The sequence below is a fragment of the Gallus gallus genome, chromosome 1 (genome assembly GCF_016699485.2).
Source record: "Gallus gallus isolate bGalGal1 chromosome 1, bGalGal1.mat.broiler.GRCg7b, whole genome shotgun sequence".
Classification (NCBI taxonomy): Eukaryota; Metazoa; Chordata; class Aves; order Galliformes; family Phasianidae; genus Gallus; species Gallus gallus.
This window is the reverse complement of record NC_052532.1, coordinates 120,666,278-120,681,898: the sequence shown is the minus strand read 5'-3', so window position 1 is coordinate 120,681,898 and position 15,621 is coordinate 120,666,278. Positions and strand designations below refer to the sequence as shown.

The 15,621-nt window shown below is 40.8% G+C and overlaps 1 protein-coding gene across 20 annotated transcripts in view; it reads left to right on the top strand.

Moving 5' to 3' along the window:
• CDKL5 (cyclin dependent kinase like 5) overlaps window positions 1-15,621 on the top strand; it is a 126,644-nt gene that overhangs the window by 39,059 nt on the left and 71,964 nt on the right. For 16 of the 20 annotated variants that reach the window (XM_040647995.2, XM_015272909.4, XM_040647993.2 and 13 more), the window contains 2 exons: window positions 6,620-6,850; window positions 7,326-7,360. In XM_040647995.2, coding sequence (XP_040503929.1) covers window positions 6,787-6,850; window positions 7,326-7,360 — 99 coding nt within the window. In that variant the 5' untranslated portion in view covers window positions 6,620-6,786. Of the gene's footprint in view, window positions 1-349; window positions 468-6,619; window positions 6,851-7,325; window positions 7,361-15,621 lie in introns of all 20 variants that reach the window. The other 4 variants (XM_040647986.2, XM_046903656.1, XM_015272914.4 and 1 more) reach the window with 1 other exon arrangement.

The window sequence follows — 15,621 nt, the reverse complement described above, 5'->3', positions numbered from 1 at the left end:
ATGATTTTGCAGTAGTTACAGGGTAATTCAGTTCTTTAGTCTATATGGTACTTTCTATACGGTACTTTCTTACTAATTTAGAATGGAAATTTAGGGGGCTTCCCCCCTCGTTCCTTTCTTTGTTCCATATGCTTGGCATCCCTTTTTAAATGAAAAAGTAAGGCTTTTCATCTTACTTTAGATAGTGAACCAGTAATCTGTATTTAATGATATGTTTTGGAACTTACAAGGAAGTATAGTCATGGCAGTTATTTTGGTCTGCATTAGAAAACCCACAGAATTGAGTTTCAGCACCCATTTAGTATTTGTAAGTGTTTTTACATCTACTTTTACTTTTCTGTTCTCTTAGGAGAAAATTCCATCCGAGCCCAAACTAGTACAGAGAGAATCATCTCATTTTTGAGTGTGAGCAGGAGTTATTTGGAGAACAATGAAGACAAAACTGAGCAATTAGGAGGAGGAATTTGGTAAGGTTGAAAGAATTTCAGTCTTGTCACGTTAGGAGACAGCCACTTTAAATGACTGTTATACTTTGTGTGTGCGTGTAGGAGACCTGGTGGCTGATTCAGTTAGCAGTGTGTTGGGGGGATGTAATTGGAGTGGCCTGGTCTTCTACCTCTGGTATTTCTGTCTGATGACAGCATGGTGTTGTAGTACTGCTGGCACAGAATTGGTGATTGCTGCCATCAGAGAGAGGAACCTACAGGGCACTGCACTTCTTACCAGTAGGCTGTGAGGGAATAGGGGGACCAGGCAGTGTGGTGGAAGAGCTCAGGGCCCTTTCCTCCCACAAATATGCCACTGAACTCAAACTTCAGATCAGTTCTTCAATGAAATGGCTGCTCAGTGCTTCTACTGTGTTTCTTTAAACGTAATATATTATACTTTCCTTGGGGAGGAAGTATACTCAAGATTTTGTCTGAACATGCTCTTTTTTTTTTTTATGCTTTTAAAGGAGTGAGGTTTTTACACTCAGTGCTTTTTTTCTTTTTTTTTTTTCTAAACATGAGCTTCAAATGCAAATATAGGAATAGAATCAGAAGGTGAGTCCTAATAAGTAGCACTTTAAAAATAGTAGCTCTTCTAGATAATTATAGAAGATGGAAAAAGTGATGCCAGTAATATTATTTTATAGCCTGGGGATTTGAAGGCCATGGCAGATCATCAAAGATATTACAGAGCTGAATAGTGAGGAACGTGACTAATGAGTGTAGAATATTACCAGAGACTGGATTGCTGAGAGGAGAAAAGGAAAGATGAAAATAAAAGAATCAACTTTGAATGAGACTACTTACAAATATTGTGCTAGATTAGAAAGCATTAACTTCTTTCAAAGAAGCATATTCTGAGATCTTTATGTTAAATACATTTATTGCCCCTCCCTCCCCATCCCTTCTTGCCTAAATGTTGGATGTTTCCGTTTGAAGTGAATGCTTAAATGTTGGACACCTTGCACCAGATGAAACAGCGGAGACTTCAGATGTAGCAGCTTCTGTTGAGCATTACAACCTGAACACAGGTCTTTCCTATTCAGAGCTGCTACGGATAGAGTGAAAAGTGCTCAGCATGTGTAAGGACAGGTAATGAAGCGTGTAAGAAGTTGTCACACCCACAAAATAAGTATTTGTTAGACTTCTTCCCCACTCATAAGAATCCTGAAGTGGAAGCAACATTCTTTCCTATCTTTCTGTTACAATTCATGGGATCTGCTTTTGTGTTCAATACCCTTTATAATCACTCTGCTTATTTGTCGCTGTAGTCCTAGAAGCATTCTGTGAAGAACTCACTCTTTTCAAGTTAGCCATAGCTATGAGAGAAGCTTGTAAATCTTGCATTTTTATCTCAGAATTGAATCCTACTCATATTCAGGATGAGCTGAGCTAATATTTGGATCTGTACTTGCATACTTGAAGGAAGAACAAGATGAAACAGTAAATCAGAATTGGTATTCTGGTCTCCAACCCATTTTCTTTTAGGAAGTTAACCAAATCTTTAATATCCTGGAGCAGATTCAACCTCTTTTCCAGTGTAGCACTTGCTATGGGATAGTAAGTGTGACCAGGTTCTTATTATTTATCTTCACCAAATTTCTGCCTTAGAATCATAGAATGGTTTGAGTTGGAAGGCCATCTAGTCCAACCCCCCTACAATGAACAGGGACATCTACACAGGTGCTCAGAGCCCCATACAGCCTGACCTTGAGTGTCTCCAGGGATAGAGCACCCAACGTGTCCCTGGGCAACCTGTGCCAGTGCTTCACCACCATTACTGTAAATTAAAAAAAAAAAAAAAAAGCACACAAAAAACACCAAAAAGCAACCCAAAAATCTTCTTCCTTCTATCCAGTCTAAATCTCTTCTCCTGTAAGTGAAACTGTTTTCCCTTGTCTTGTCACAGCAGATCCTCCTGAAGAGTCTGTCTCCTTTCTTACAGCCCCCCTTTAGATACTGAACAGGCTGCTCTCTGGTCCCCCCAGAGCCTTCTTTTCTCCAGGCTGAACAACCCCAGCTCTCTCAGTCTGTTCTTATAAGGAAGGTGTTCCATCTCTTGGATCACTTTTGTGGCCCTCCCCTGGATGTGCTCCAACAGGTCTGTGTCTCTCCCGTACTGAAAACCTCACATCTGGACACACTACACCAGGTGAGGTCTCACCAGCACAGAGTAGAGGGGCAGGATCACCTCCCTCACCCTGGTGGCCATACTTCTTTTGATTCAGTCCAGGATACAGTTGGCTTTCTGGACTGTGAGGGCACATTGCTGGCTTGTATCCAGCTTGCCATCCTCCAGTACCCCCAGGTCTGTTTTGACAGTGCTGTGCTCAGTCCAAATGTAGCTTGCATTGATAGTGGGAGTTGCCACAACCCAGGTGCAAGACCCTGTCGTTGGTTTCGTTGAACCTCATGAGGTTCACCTGGGCCCACTGCTTCAGCATGTCTAGGTATATCTGGATCGCATCCCATCCCTCAGGTGTGTTGACTGTACCCCACAGCTTGGTGCCCTCAGCAAACTCGCTGAGGGTGCACTCAACCCCACCGTCAGTGTTACTGATGAAGATATTAAAGAGCACTGGTCCCAGTGCTGATCTCTGAGGGACACTTATCACTGATATCCTGAACGTAAAGCCACTGACCGCCACTCTCTGGATACAATCTCACAAGCAGTTCCTCATCCATCGAACAGTCCACCCTTCAAATCCTTATCTTTCCAACTTGGAAAAAAGGATCTTATGGGGGACCGTGTCAAAGGCCACAGAGGTCAAGTGTTTGCTTTTCTGGCCAGTTATGTGAGGATGATTTCCATTAACATGTAGCTCATCTAGATGTGTTGATAGTTTTCAGTGTATCAACAGCCATTTAAAACCACCACCAGTGAAGTCAAGTTCTTGCAGTGGTAGCAGCGTCAATAAAAGCTTGCTGAGCTGAACCTTAAAACCCCTGAGCTGGTGCAAGCAACTTTTGGCATTTTGCTTTTACATAATTGGTTCCAACTTTGACAGTCTTCTTAATTTTACATTTATTTTTACCAGCTGTTCTTTTCCATGCAGAGGAGGATAGATTGAAACTTAAAGCATTAAAAATATCTCACTTGCTTAATTACAGGATCTTGTTGCTTTTAATCTCTTCTTCAGCTTTTTTCTTTCAAGCTGAATTTATTCTTTATAATCTGTGGTGGATATATTATAGCACTCCTGACACGTTATTCTGTATGAGTAACTCCAGAAAAGTTTCTCTTCTCTGAGTTTTCTGAGGTGTGTACCTTGTATATCTTGCTGTACCACTTGTTACGATACTTCTAACTTTAATTATATTTTTCCTGGAAAATCCTAAGAAATAGAAGTACACCTATAACGGGGAGGAGAGGGAAGTGCTGGTGTAGCAGCAATGCACTGTGACTAATAGAGGCAGGTAGAGCTTCCTTTCATATGCGCACTCAGTCTGACAGAAGATGCGGCAGGGTGTGGATGAATGCATGACTGTCGGAGGCGGATACCTCCCTGCTCTGAGTTGTTCTGCACTTGTTTATCTGACCCCTTGTTTTGCTGGCGGACAAACGAAAGTGTACCTAACCCTCCAGAGATCTTGGTTGTATGTTCGTAGTGGGTAAAAAAAGATTAAGTTTACTTCTTGCTTTAGGAGAGCAAGAGAGGCGTTTGCATGTTGGCGAGAAGCTTGTGTAGAAGCTCGTGGATGGCTTTGACATCTGTTAGAGGTGTCTGATTGATTTCAACTGGGTGAAAGCTCTGCTTTTTGGTCTAGATACAAGATATTAAGAATACTTTAGAATCTAACCCTGTATTTTTTGAAGAGATTTTAATTCTCACAAAGTTTATGAAGACAGATGTTTACCTAAAGTGCTTGTATAACTCTGGGTAAAGATCAAGCTGCTTGAAATGCTTTTTTTCCTTCTAGTTATTGATGATTATGAAATGAGTCGCATTTCTTAGAATTGAGGCTCTGAGGTGAGTGGTTAAATTGACTGCTTTGCAGTGACTCTTTAGTAGTCGTGAAGAGAAAAGGTACTGAAGCACTAATTTTTTTTCCTATTGCCTTAATTTAGATCTGCATTACATAAAGTTGGTTTGTGCTCATTCATTTCAGGGTGTTTGGCTTTGCTGACTTGGCTCTGGGTTTTGCAGAATGCTGCGGTAGCACTGAGACCACCTCTCCCTAAGATACTCTTGGTTCAGTGTGGGGGCTGAAGTTATTTTTCGATCTTTCGAGAGCTTTTGGTGGCAAAGATCTCCAGCAAGACAATGTGTGTAAGCCTTGTCTCAAAGCAGCTGGAGTTCTTTCTGTGAGAGAAAATGGGCCGGGTATGGCAGGTGGCCTCTGGCCTTTGGTCAGGCTGTAGAACAAAGCTGGGACCAGATGGGCCCAGCCAGTCTGGATCTACTGCTGCCATGGAGGAGAAAGGTAGGAGAGGTGGTGCTCACGTGAGGTGGGACAGAGCTGTGGCATCAAGTGTTAGGGTGTGAATTTACACTGCTGCTGTGTCTCATCTTTTCATCGGCTGTCCTGGTCACTCAGGATGAGGCTTTCGTCACATGCTCCCAGCAGAGGTGTGCACAGGGCTGCCTCTGGAGCTGCACGGTTTTCTTTTGGAGTTCCCCTCTATGTACATTTTTGTCATCTTTGCTGTCTGTCACAACGTGTGATTTGAGAAACCAGTTTGTGTGTTCATCTGGGACCGTCTCAGTGCATCACTAATGGCTTGTGAGCATTGATAAGTGAGTTGGCAAGCTCTTACCTTTAGGGGCCTGCATGACAGTGCCCCAGCTGACCTGAAGCCAGGAGCGCTTGAAAGAAGCTGCCTCGTTCCTGGGGGCCGTGCTCCTCCCTGAGGGGAAACTGACTGGGAGGATATGAGTGGGGAAAGAGGGTTGTGCATCGCTGAGCTTGGGAATGAAAGGCTGGCTGTGTCTTTTGCTCTAGAAGCCACTACTTTATTTTCCAAGTTTGTTCCCAAAATACTGGGCTTGGCTAACTCTGGGGATCTTAATTATTTCGAAAGTAACTTCAAAACCATCTCCTTGTGACTTGCTGAGGTTAGCACCGTTGATTTCCCTCCGCTCTTGAGTTGTCCTTCCTTTATTATAGTTGACTTAGTCAGTGCAGGGCTTCTGGCCAGCACCCGTAGCTTACGCTAACATAACAATGAGACATCCTGTTTGGGTGAGCCAAACCCAGTGTCATTAGTTCATGCTTGCCTGTTACGCATAAGTTAATTAAATGAATTTGCCTCTATCGTGCCATCACGAGTACTCCTCAGATCACTGGACTGTGGAAATCTCATTTTCCCTTTTCGCGGTGAAGCTATTTTAGCTTTTTTCCCTACTGTAGAGCATAGATGTATGCCTTACTATCAGGGAGAGGGAAAGCAGTCTGAATTATTAAAACCAAACCTAGAAGTTGTGTTAGTATTCTAAGATTATACAGGAGAAGCAATTGGAGTCTAACATGAAGGCAGCAAAAACTTTCTTTTCCCGGTATATATTTGCTCAGTTTGACAGATTACTTCTTCCAAGTTTAAAAACGTGGGCAAAGAAACCTCTGAGAAAGTTTTTGACTTAGTCTGTCTCTATTAAATAAGCTGATAAAAGAAACAGTTTTCTAAGACCGATGGCTTGTCCGTCTAACAAATTGCCTTTCTTATTTTTTAAGCAGTTGCAGGAAATAATTGCAGAATGCTTATATGTGGAGTCCTTTGTGCGTTATCCTTTTGGCTTTTGCAGAGAACAGAGCGGCTAAAATCAACTTGTTTTTATACGTAGCTGTCAACATAAACTGAAGTGAGAACATCTGTAATTAAAGGTGTATTGTTGCTCTCTGAAGTAGTTCCCATCAGTGTTTTGTTTGCTTCTGTCTTGTAGAAATGCATGCGATGTGCATTAGTTATTAATAGACATAGTATAGGATTACAAAGGCAGCTGTACTCAGGTGTACATTCGATCCATATACATGCCACTAAGTTGTATTGAGCGTGAAAAGTGGAAGTACATTGTCTGCTACCATTATGTTGTACAATACTGGCGTCGCACGTATCTCAACCACCATGCTTTTTTATTCTCACTGAAATGAAACAGTTGCTAATTATGTTATTTCCTCCTTCTTCCCCTCAGGAAGCCACTGACTGCCTAGGAATTAAGACAGGGCGTGAGAAGTCCAGTTGATCAAGGCGGAAACTTTATTTTCTGAGAGCCTTTCCACAGCTGCCTTTTGCAGGCTCTTTGGACGCTCCCCGTTGTGCCATGTTTTGTGGCTTTCTCTGTAGGAAGAATTTGTCTTGATGAAGATTCCTAACATTGGTAATGTGATGAATAAATTTGAGATCCTTGGGGTTGTAGGTGAAGGTAAGTAGTATATTTTATATAATCCATTTATTTATTTATTAGATTTCACTTAGTCTTCTTGATGAAAAAGTTTTCATTTACAAAATGCTGCTTGTATCATATCTTGTGGAGAATAAACTGATGTTCCTTAACTCCTTCCAATTGCAGTCTTCAATGAAAGGAAAAGTTTGGGTAATGGTGCGGGGCAGGAGGGGAGGTAAGAAAAGGAAGTGGGCCAGTTTTGTTGAAGTTGACTGTATTAATCTCTTAAATGACACAGGATAGATGCCAACTGTCAAACTTCTGTTAGTATATTCAAAAACAGCTTCAACGTTTTAAAACCCATTTACTTTGAAGCCTTTTTAATTTTCACTGCACAAAAATTTAGTACGGTGCCTATATGTGCAAGTTTAGGATGGTACTGGGAACAATATTCTGCAGCCTGGAGATAACAGAGTGCTCTTATCTTGATACTTTTTTTTCTGATTTGTTTCAGGAGCCTATGGTGTTGTACTTAAATGCAGACACAAGGTGAGTAAATTGCTTTAAATTAGAGATAAATGTTGGTATTTGGGTAATACAGTGACTTATCTTGACAACTGAGGTCTTGTTGTGTTTTAGATATGTTGTAATTGAGCAGGGCTTTTTCTTGCAGTCAGTTATTTGGGCTTAATTGCAATACTGTCAAAGGAAGCAGCTACATCTAGTGCAAAAACCCAAGGGTTTTTTGTAGTGTTTAGTATCTGTCTGAAATAAGAATTATTACTAACTTTGACTAATCTCCACTAAGAAAGCCTTTTTTGAAAATAAATAAGCTGTTTTGGAGTGCAGTTTACTCTCCGTCAGTCTCAATTTGAATATCAAGTTAATTGCCCAATACTTCCACATAAGTATTTGTCTTTCTTGGGAAGGAAGAGAAATCCTTGCGGAATTTCCACCACTTGTGGTGGTGGACAAATAAAATACAGTAAGAAAGCACTGACTTTATGCTTATTGTTTTCAGTCTTTAAGAGGAAGAAGGTAACACCCCTTGCCCTGAAAACCCTCTGAAAATCAAACAAACCTTTTTTAAATTAAATAAAGAGGAAGTCTGTTCTGTAGGGTGGTTATGTCTGTACTTTCAGCTCATCAGCACAGACCTAGTTTGTCTTCAGAGCTGTCATATAGTCACAACAAAGTATCTTAAATTTCAGGAAAGTAAGGCATTTCAGAATCATAGAATGTAGTGACTCGAGAATACGTAAAAGTTATTTTTATGTAGTTCATACCTTGTTCTAGAAAATATTAATGCTCTGAAGAGAGCCTGTTGTGGCTTTTAGCAAATACACAGAACTCCTTTTGCACAGGACATGTAGCTATATTTGGAATGACATATTATTATACTGAGAATTCGGTGCTTGCGCTTTGTAGGTAAATCTTGTTATACAGCACTGCTGGAACAGTTTTTTGGAGGTAATTGTAGCTTTTTTTTAACACAAATATCTGAAATTTACAGAATACCACATGGTGAGATAGTCATCTCTTACCCTCCAGTACAAGCAGAGTAGATCTCTTGTTACTTTCTCTCCTAGTGGTATGTTAACTGTAGTTATCAAAAATAATACAAATACCTGATCAAACTGAATGGTAAATGTTGCTCTCACTTCTGGATGTGATACAGGTGACTTGAAAATAGGTATGAAAAATGGCAATATGATACTTCAAATATTCAGCAGAAGAACCTCTGGTTTAGTTCCTTGCATGTATTCTGACTTGTCCCATGATCTGTGCGGGTACATATGCATTGTTTTGACAAATGAAAGGGTGGTGAAAATGGGGGCTAGTGAGGCAGATAAGACTGATTAAAACATTAAATAGTATGTTTTCTTTTTGCAAACCTTATGACAGCCTTAGCTCAGGACACTGTTTCAAGAACTAAGAGACAAATGAGACTCTGGAACACATCCTCTTGGAGATATTGTACACATGCATAATAACAAAGCTAGTTAGTAGTTCCCTACATTATTATTTTCTCTCCCGGATTTCATGTTACTTGTTATCTCTTACTCTTGCACTATTTTAAGCACTGGCCAGAGACATGCAGATGCCCTTTAAAAAGGGAAAAATATACAATCTGGGAAGATTCCATGTCAGGATGAAGCACTGTCTGCCTTGGGGGAGACTTGATCCCTTTCAAGAATGGCTTTGCTAAATTGTGAGATAGTTACAGTAATAACACTGGATGTGTATTGTAAAAGATCTGGGTGGTGATGATGCAGTTTATACTAGGCAGGCCCCTTCTTTATGGAAGGTGGACACAAGAAGATTCTAGGATTTCCTGCACTGATGAGTGAATTTCCAGCTCTTCATGCCATTGGCACTGTCCTAATCTGAAAGAGTTTGGTACTCCAAGATTGTAGTGTAATGGCAGGCTTATCTAAGTTGTCTGAGCTCCTGTAAGAATACTTCGCAGTATAACAAATGACAGGAGAGGGATGGCCTTCCTTCAGCAGTGGGAGGTGTTTCTTCCTACAGCCAACTACACTGCATTTCTTTGACTTTCATGCAGCCTTAGAAGAATTATCTGCAAATACAAGGGTGTGTTTTTTGTTTTCGTTGTTTGACAGTTGACTGGCTGTACCTAAAAGTACCGAATTTTACTAAATAGTTCTTCCACGTGATATGTCTGCATGTACCACAGTTGAGCTTTCAGTGCAGCATGCAGCCTTTTTCAGCTCCACAAGGGAGGTCCAGAAGTGCTGTGAAAACTTGAGGGTGCTGCAGTAACCAAGCCACCTTTGGTCATGTTCCCTCAGCATGCACTGCTTTTCTTTTTGCACAAAGCTAACAATTCTGTGTAACAATTCAAGTGCAAAATTGTTTATATTCATCTTTACAAACAGTGGTAACGTGCAAAAACCAAATTCTCAGCAATTTTTATTTCCATTCTATTAGAGAGAAGGTAAAATTTGCATGAAGAGAGAACTTGTTCCTTAATTGAAACATTTTGTGATATATAATCCAGTAGTGCTTCAATAAATAGGTAGCTTTTTGTACCAGTGTATTTCGGAGGTGTTTGTATATGGATTTAAATTGGAGGGAATGTGCTAAGGAGCAAATACCTTGTCATTATTACATGAGGTTTTTTGCTTTCTAGCAGAATGTTATCAGGAAAACAAGAGTACCTCCTCTAGAATGACTACATTTACATTATTATATACCATATTTCTATTTCAAATTCTTTATTGCTGCTTCTGTGTGAAGGTAACTTGTTCTTCTGCTGTTTTTTTCAATGTGGAACTAATACAAATATTAAGAATAAAGCAGAGATCTGATGTTCTGAGAATGTTCTGAGAAGCTTTTTTTTCATAAGGAAATGCACTGGTGTTGCTTTTGAAAACACTGAAAATACATTTTATTTTCACAAGAAATAGTAAAGTGGGCTGTCTTGGCTAATTTACTAGATCTTGTCTTTTCTGAGCAGAAAAGCAATTTTAGTAGTACAGCAGTGTCAGAGATGAAGGCTAAGGGAAAGAGCCTTGGTTCGTGTTTAAGATGGTTTTATTTAATGGGCAAATAATTGAACAGATGTTTTCTTTACAATAGAACAAATTTTTACTTCAGAGCAATGGAACGTCCAAAGATGAGCACACTGAGAAATGGAAATGTAAGGGGAAAAAAGGTTGAGATATTGGTGTGAAAAGTGAATGAGTGGATGCACTGTGAGATATGCTGTGTAGGGAGAAAAGTTGAAAACTGGAGCTGTGAGTGAGGAGGAGCTTGTGGAAATCAGGTTAATGCATCATTGGACAACTGAAAAAAGCAGAAACAGAGTCTAGATAGATAAGGTTGTTGCCCTGTAAAGAACCCATAAATGCTGTTGAGGTAGTCTACCTAGACTTCAGTAAAGCCTTTGACACTGTCTCCCACAGTATTCTCCTGCAGAAGCTGGCAGTCTGTGGCTTGGACAGATACACCCTTGGCTGGGTAAGGAACTGGCTGGAGGGCCGGGCCCAGAGAGTGGTGGTGAATGGAGATAAATCCAGCTGGCAACCGGTCACGAGTGGTGTTCCCCAGGGGTCGGTGCTGGGGCCTGTCCTCTTTAATATCTTTATTGATGACCTGGATGAGGGCATTGAGTGCACCCTCAGTAAGTTTGCAGGTGACATCAGGTTGGCTGGAAGTGTTGATCTGCCTGAGGGTAGCGACGCCCTACAGAGGGATCTGGATAGGCTGGATAGCTGGGCTGAAGCCAATGGGATGGGATTCAACAAGACCAAATGCTGGGTCCTGCACTTTGGCCACAATAACCCCAGGCAATGCTACAGGCTTGGGGCAGAGTGGCTGGAAGACTGTGTAGAGGAAATGGACCTGGGGGTGTTGATTGACACTAGACTGAACATGAGCCAGCAGTGTGCCCAGGTGGCCGAGAAGGCCAATGGCATCCTGGCTTGTATCAGAAATAGTGTGGCCAGCAGGAACAGGGAAGTAATTGTCCCCCTGTACTCAGCACTGGTGAGGCCGTACCTTGAGTACTGTGTCCAGTTTTGGGCCCCCCGCTGTGAGAAAGACATGGAGGCCCTGGCGCGTGTCCAGAGGAGGGCAACAAAGCTGGTGAGGGGTCTGGAGCACTGGCCTTATGAGGAGCGGCTGAAGGAGCTGGGATTGTTCAGTCTGGAGACGAGGAGGCTCAAGGGAGACCTTATTGCTCTCTATAACCACCTGAAGGGAGGTTGTAGTGAGCTGGGGGTCAGCCTCTTCTCTCGTGTTACTACTGATAGGACTGGAGGGAATGGCTTCAAGCTGCGCCAGGGAGGTTCAGGCTGGACGTTAGGAAATACTACCTCTCTGAAAGGGTGGTCAGGCACTGGAATGGGCTGCCCAGAGAGGTGGTGGAGTCACCGAGCCTGGTGGTGTTCAAAGAGCGTTTGGATGTTGTGTTGAGGGACATGGTTTAGTGAGAACCATTGGTGATGGGTGGATGGTTGGACTGGGTGATCCTGTGGGTCTTTTCCAACCTTAGTGATTCTATGATTCTAAGGTGGGAACACTGATCTTCATTAGTGAGACAGCTTGCCATGGGGTCAGACTGGAGAAGAAAGGTTCAAAATTGTAGGTAGTCAAATCATAGGTATTTTATTAATGTGGTGTGTCTGATTTGAAGGTATTGATTCTGATCTCTGCTTTACATCCCATGTGCAGAACACACGTACTGTTTTGTTTTATCTAACCAAGATTTTACCAATATTCACTTGAATGTTTGACAAGTACCCAGATGCAACTCTGTAAGAAACATGTAAGTAAGGAATAGATTGCATCATAAGAAATGAATGTAAAACAGTTACATACCTAAAACTGATCATGATATAAATAAGAAATTATGGTAGCTGATGGTCTTTTACTTTTAGACCTGCTGGTATACGGAGCTTGCAGAAATGGGGAAAAAAAACACGGAAAGTATGCAAAGGGGCAATTGCCTTCCCCTGTGCATTTGGATATAGCTTTTAGATGATGTGACTTCACTAAAAGCATAGTGGGATTTCATCAAGTCTCCCAGATTTGTTTGTACTTCTGCCCTGTGCTGTGTTGCCAGTCTTTGGAGCCTGACGGGATGCAGTTCAATGATTTAGAAGTCTTAACACCAGTTCTTGTATGCGCAACATCTCCTGCCTGATAAGATCTTTTCCTGGTCCTTCATTATAAAGTGCATCTGGTTTTGGCTGTTCTTTAGTGTATTTGAGATATTTTTAGACATTTTTTCTTAAAGATAAACATCACTGAATTTCCTTATTTAAAAACAAAAGGAACCTTAGTTTATGGAATGATTTGGCTACTTCAGTGCAATGAAGAATAATGAATAACCTTTTCAGTAGATTTAATACTTGAGGGCACTTTCCTCTTAACCTGATATTTAATTTTGTCCTTTTTGAGCCCTCACTACTACTCTTTCATTGTCTTTAGATAACTTTTGTGTCTGAATATCTGAAAGAAATATTTACAGATCTTTTTAAGTAAAGTGCAGTATACTCATTATGTCCTATCAAAATGACTGTTGTGTTTTTTTTTAACCACTAGATTTCACTTGAGCACCTCAACCTTTTCCATGTCTTTTGTTACTACTGAACAGCAGGGTCACAGTTTCCTTGGTTTTCCCTTTTGCTGTTGCGTAGCTATAAAAACCCTTTACTTTGCCATTTACATTTACAGATTTTCAAGTGATGTGAGCTTTAGCTTTTGAAATACAACTCATGCACGGTGAAGCAAAGTTTCTTTGTTTTTCTTCAGGTAGCCACTTTCTACTTCCACGTTCTGTGCACTGCTTCTTTGTGTTTGAGCTCCATCAGGAATTAATTTCCTGCTTACCAGTGCTGCCTGCCGAGTTAAACCACACCACCTACTCAGACAATTTTCCCAGCATTTTGCATGGAAATGAGCTGGTCCTGTACTTTAAGAAAGCCTTCCTTGAAGAACAGCCAGCTCTCGTAGATTCCTTTACCACTTAATGCTGGCTTTAAGCAGGTCCTTGAACAAGGGTAAATGTGTTCTTTTGGAGGATCAGGATTGTAATTCTACTGTTTGTCTTGTTTAGTTCTTCCAACATCTCAGGTCATGGGGTTTTGTATCAAGAGATGTTGATGCATTATAATCTCAGCGAGAAAGGCAAATTGTATGAATGCAGCAACATCCAATGAGCCTCTGATCAGGGTGCAGCGTGCTGTGCCCACAGAAGGGGTTATGCCATTGTCATAACTTGAGCTACTATAGGATTTTCTTAGAAGAAAACAACTCTGTTAATTTCTACTGTCAAACAGAATGAATATTTGTATGAGAGCTTCTTGCTGTGCTTTTAGATAAAGGCAAAGCCATGCACATTTTGTAATCAGTAGTACCAAGTTGGAGCTGCACGCTCCTTTGGTACAGTGATCTGGCTGAGTTTATCCTTCAACCATGGGATTTATACAAATAAACAGAGATCTTAAGATTGAGCTGCACCTGCTACATAGCTCAGCACAGACACGGACCTAATCAGGTTAACTGTGCCATAGACCCCCAAATCCCTCAGTGTATGGTGGTCTTTGGGCCAGATGACTACATGTTGCCACTGTCTCTCGAGCTGTCATCAGCCTTCACATTTGTATTGGCTCGTTGAGCGATTGTCAGGAAATTGTTTTCTTCATCTTCCAGAAATCTCCTGGTTGTCATGATATTTTGCCCTTTCAGCAGACACTGGAGTACTCTGTCTTCTGTGAAAACTGGATTTTTTTTTTGTAAGGCTTCCTTTAAGAAGTTTTATCTGTTCAGCTTTGAGTGAGTGTTTTGAAGCAGATGTCCACCCTAATGGCACTGGTGCTCTGTCCTCCAGCCCTCAGGCAAAAACTTTAGGCTTTCTTGTTACCCATTTCAAAGCAAATGTCTGTGCCTTCAAGCCTCTCCTTTCCAAGAACCTCCTTGCTTTTTAAGCTTGCCCTTCCTGAAGTTGTCTGTGTAGCTGTTCATGGCACCATTCCAGTCATGCAGGCTGTTCTGCCACCCTGTGAAATCTTAATGAGTGATGTCACAAGGTTAACAGTATTAGTATAACAGTTCAAATAGGGCACAGTTGTAGAAACAGGAGTTGACAGGAGTTCCTCCTGTTTGTTTCCCTTGACGTTTGTGTACAGGTACCTGAGATCTAGTCATTTTCACAGAGGGAAAGAGAGTTCTTCCTGCTCATAGGAAAGTTGGGGTGAATCTGATGTTTACAATAAACCATCACATTCTGAATTAGATAATAGATTCCCTTCTCTAACTCATGTATCTACTGATGTTTTTAATGTTCTTACTGTTCTCACTGGAAGTCAGCTGACTGTTCTTTTTATGTTGATGAGTTTCCCTTTTAGTGTCAGAATTAAAAGGTGAGTGTTCATGAAAGCTGCATTTGAGTATGTTGAAGTTACTGTCTTCCTTTAGATCTATCTTTCAAGGCTCAAGTTTTGGCTACTCAGTTAGAGAAGGTTCTACTACTGTCTGGTATTCTAACCCCACAATATTAACTGTGCTGATTTAAAAAGTTTCTGGTTCTTGGTGTTCTATTTTTTAGAATACTATGATAATTCTAAAAGGCTATACCCATGTTTAGAAAGTATATCTAGAGAGCAGGTACCAAGTGCATACCACTCCAGTGCTTAGCTGTGGAAAAGTTGCTTACAAGTTGAGAACAAAAAGCCATATGTATAATGGTGGGAAGTGGGTCTTGTCAGACGAACCAGATTTCTTCCTTCAAAATACTGAATTGAAGTAGAGCTGGGGGAAATTGCATATGTGACAGTCTGCTTATGTGAGTGAGAACTATACCAGATTCTAATCAAAGTTTATGTGTAAATTCTGGTTTCTAAAGTTGCACGGATTTGAGAACTGACTGATCAACAGACCTCAAAGCAACTGTAAGGGAGCTAAGGAGAGGTATTTCTATCTGGTTTTGACACAGAAGGATACTAGGGGAAATATGGCTATTCAACATTTTTATGAATGATTTGAAGGTAAATGTGAAATTACCGCTGTTAAAAAATTAGGAAAAACACACTGAAGTGGTAAGTAACAATAGGTAACCTTGTAGAGCATTCAGCATTATGTGGTTAATAATTATGAATCAATTCAAAGCATGTTTTAAATATTTCTTTGTATATAATTGACTCTCAAAATTAAAATGTTTTCAGCAAAGTCTGAATTAAGTCAGGAGCATTTTTGAACGTTTTACTCTTTCAGAGTGAAGCTGGAAGCAGACTAATGCATGGCATTTTCTTACTTATTACTCTTATCTACACAAAAGTTGT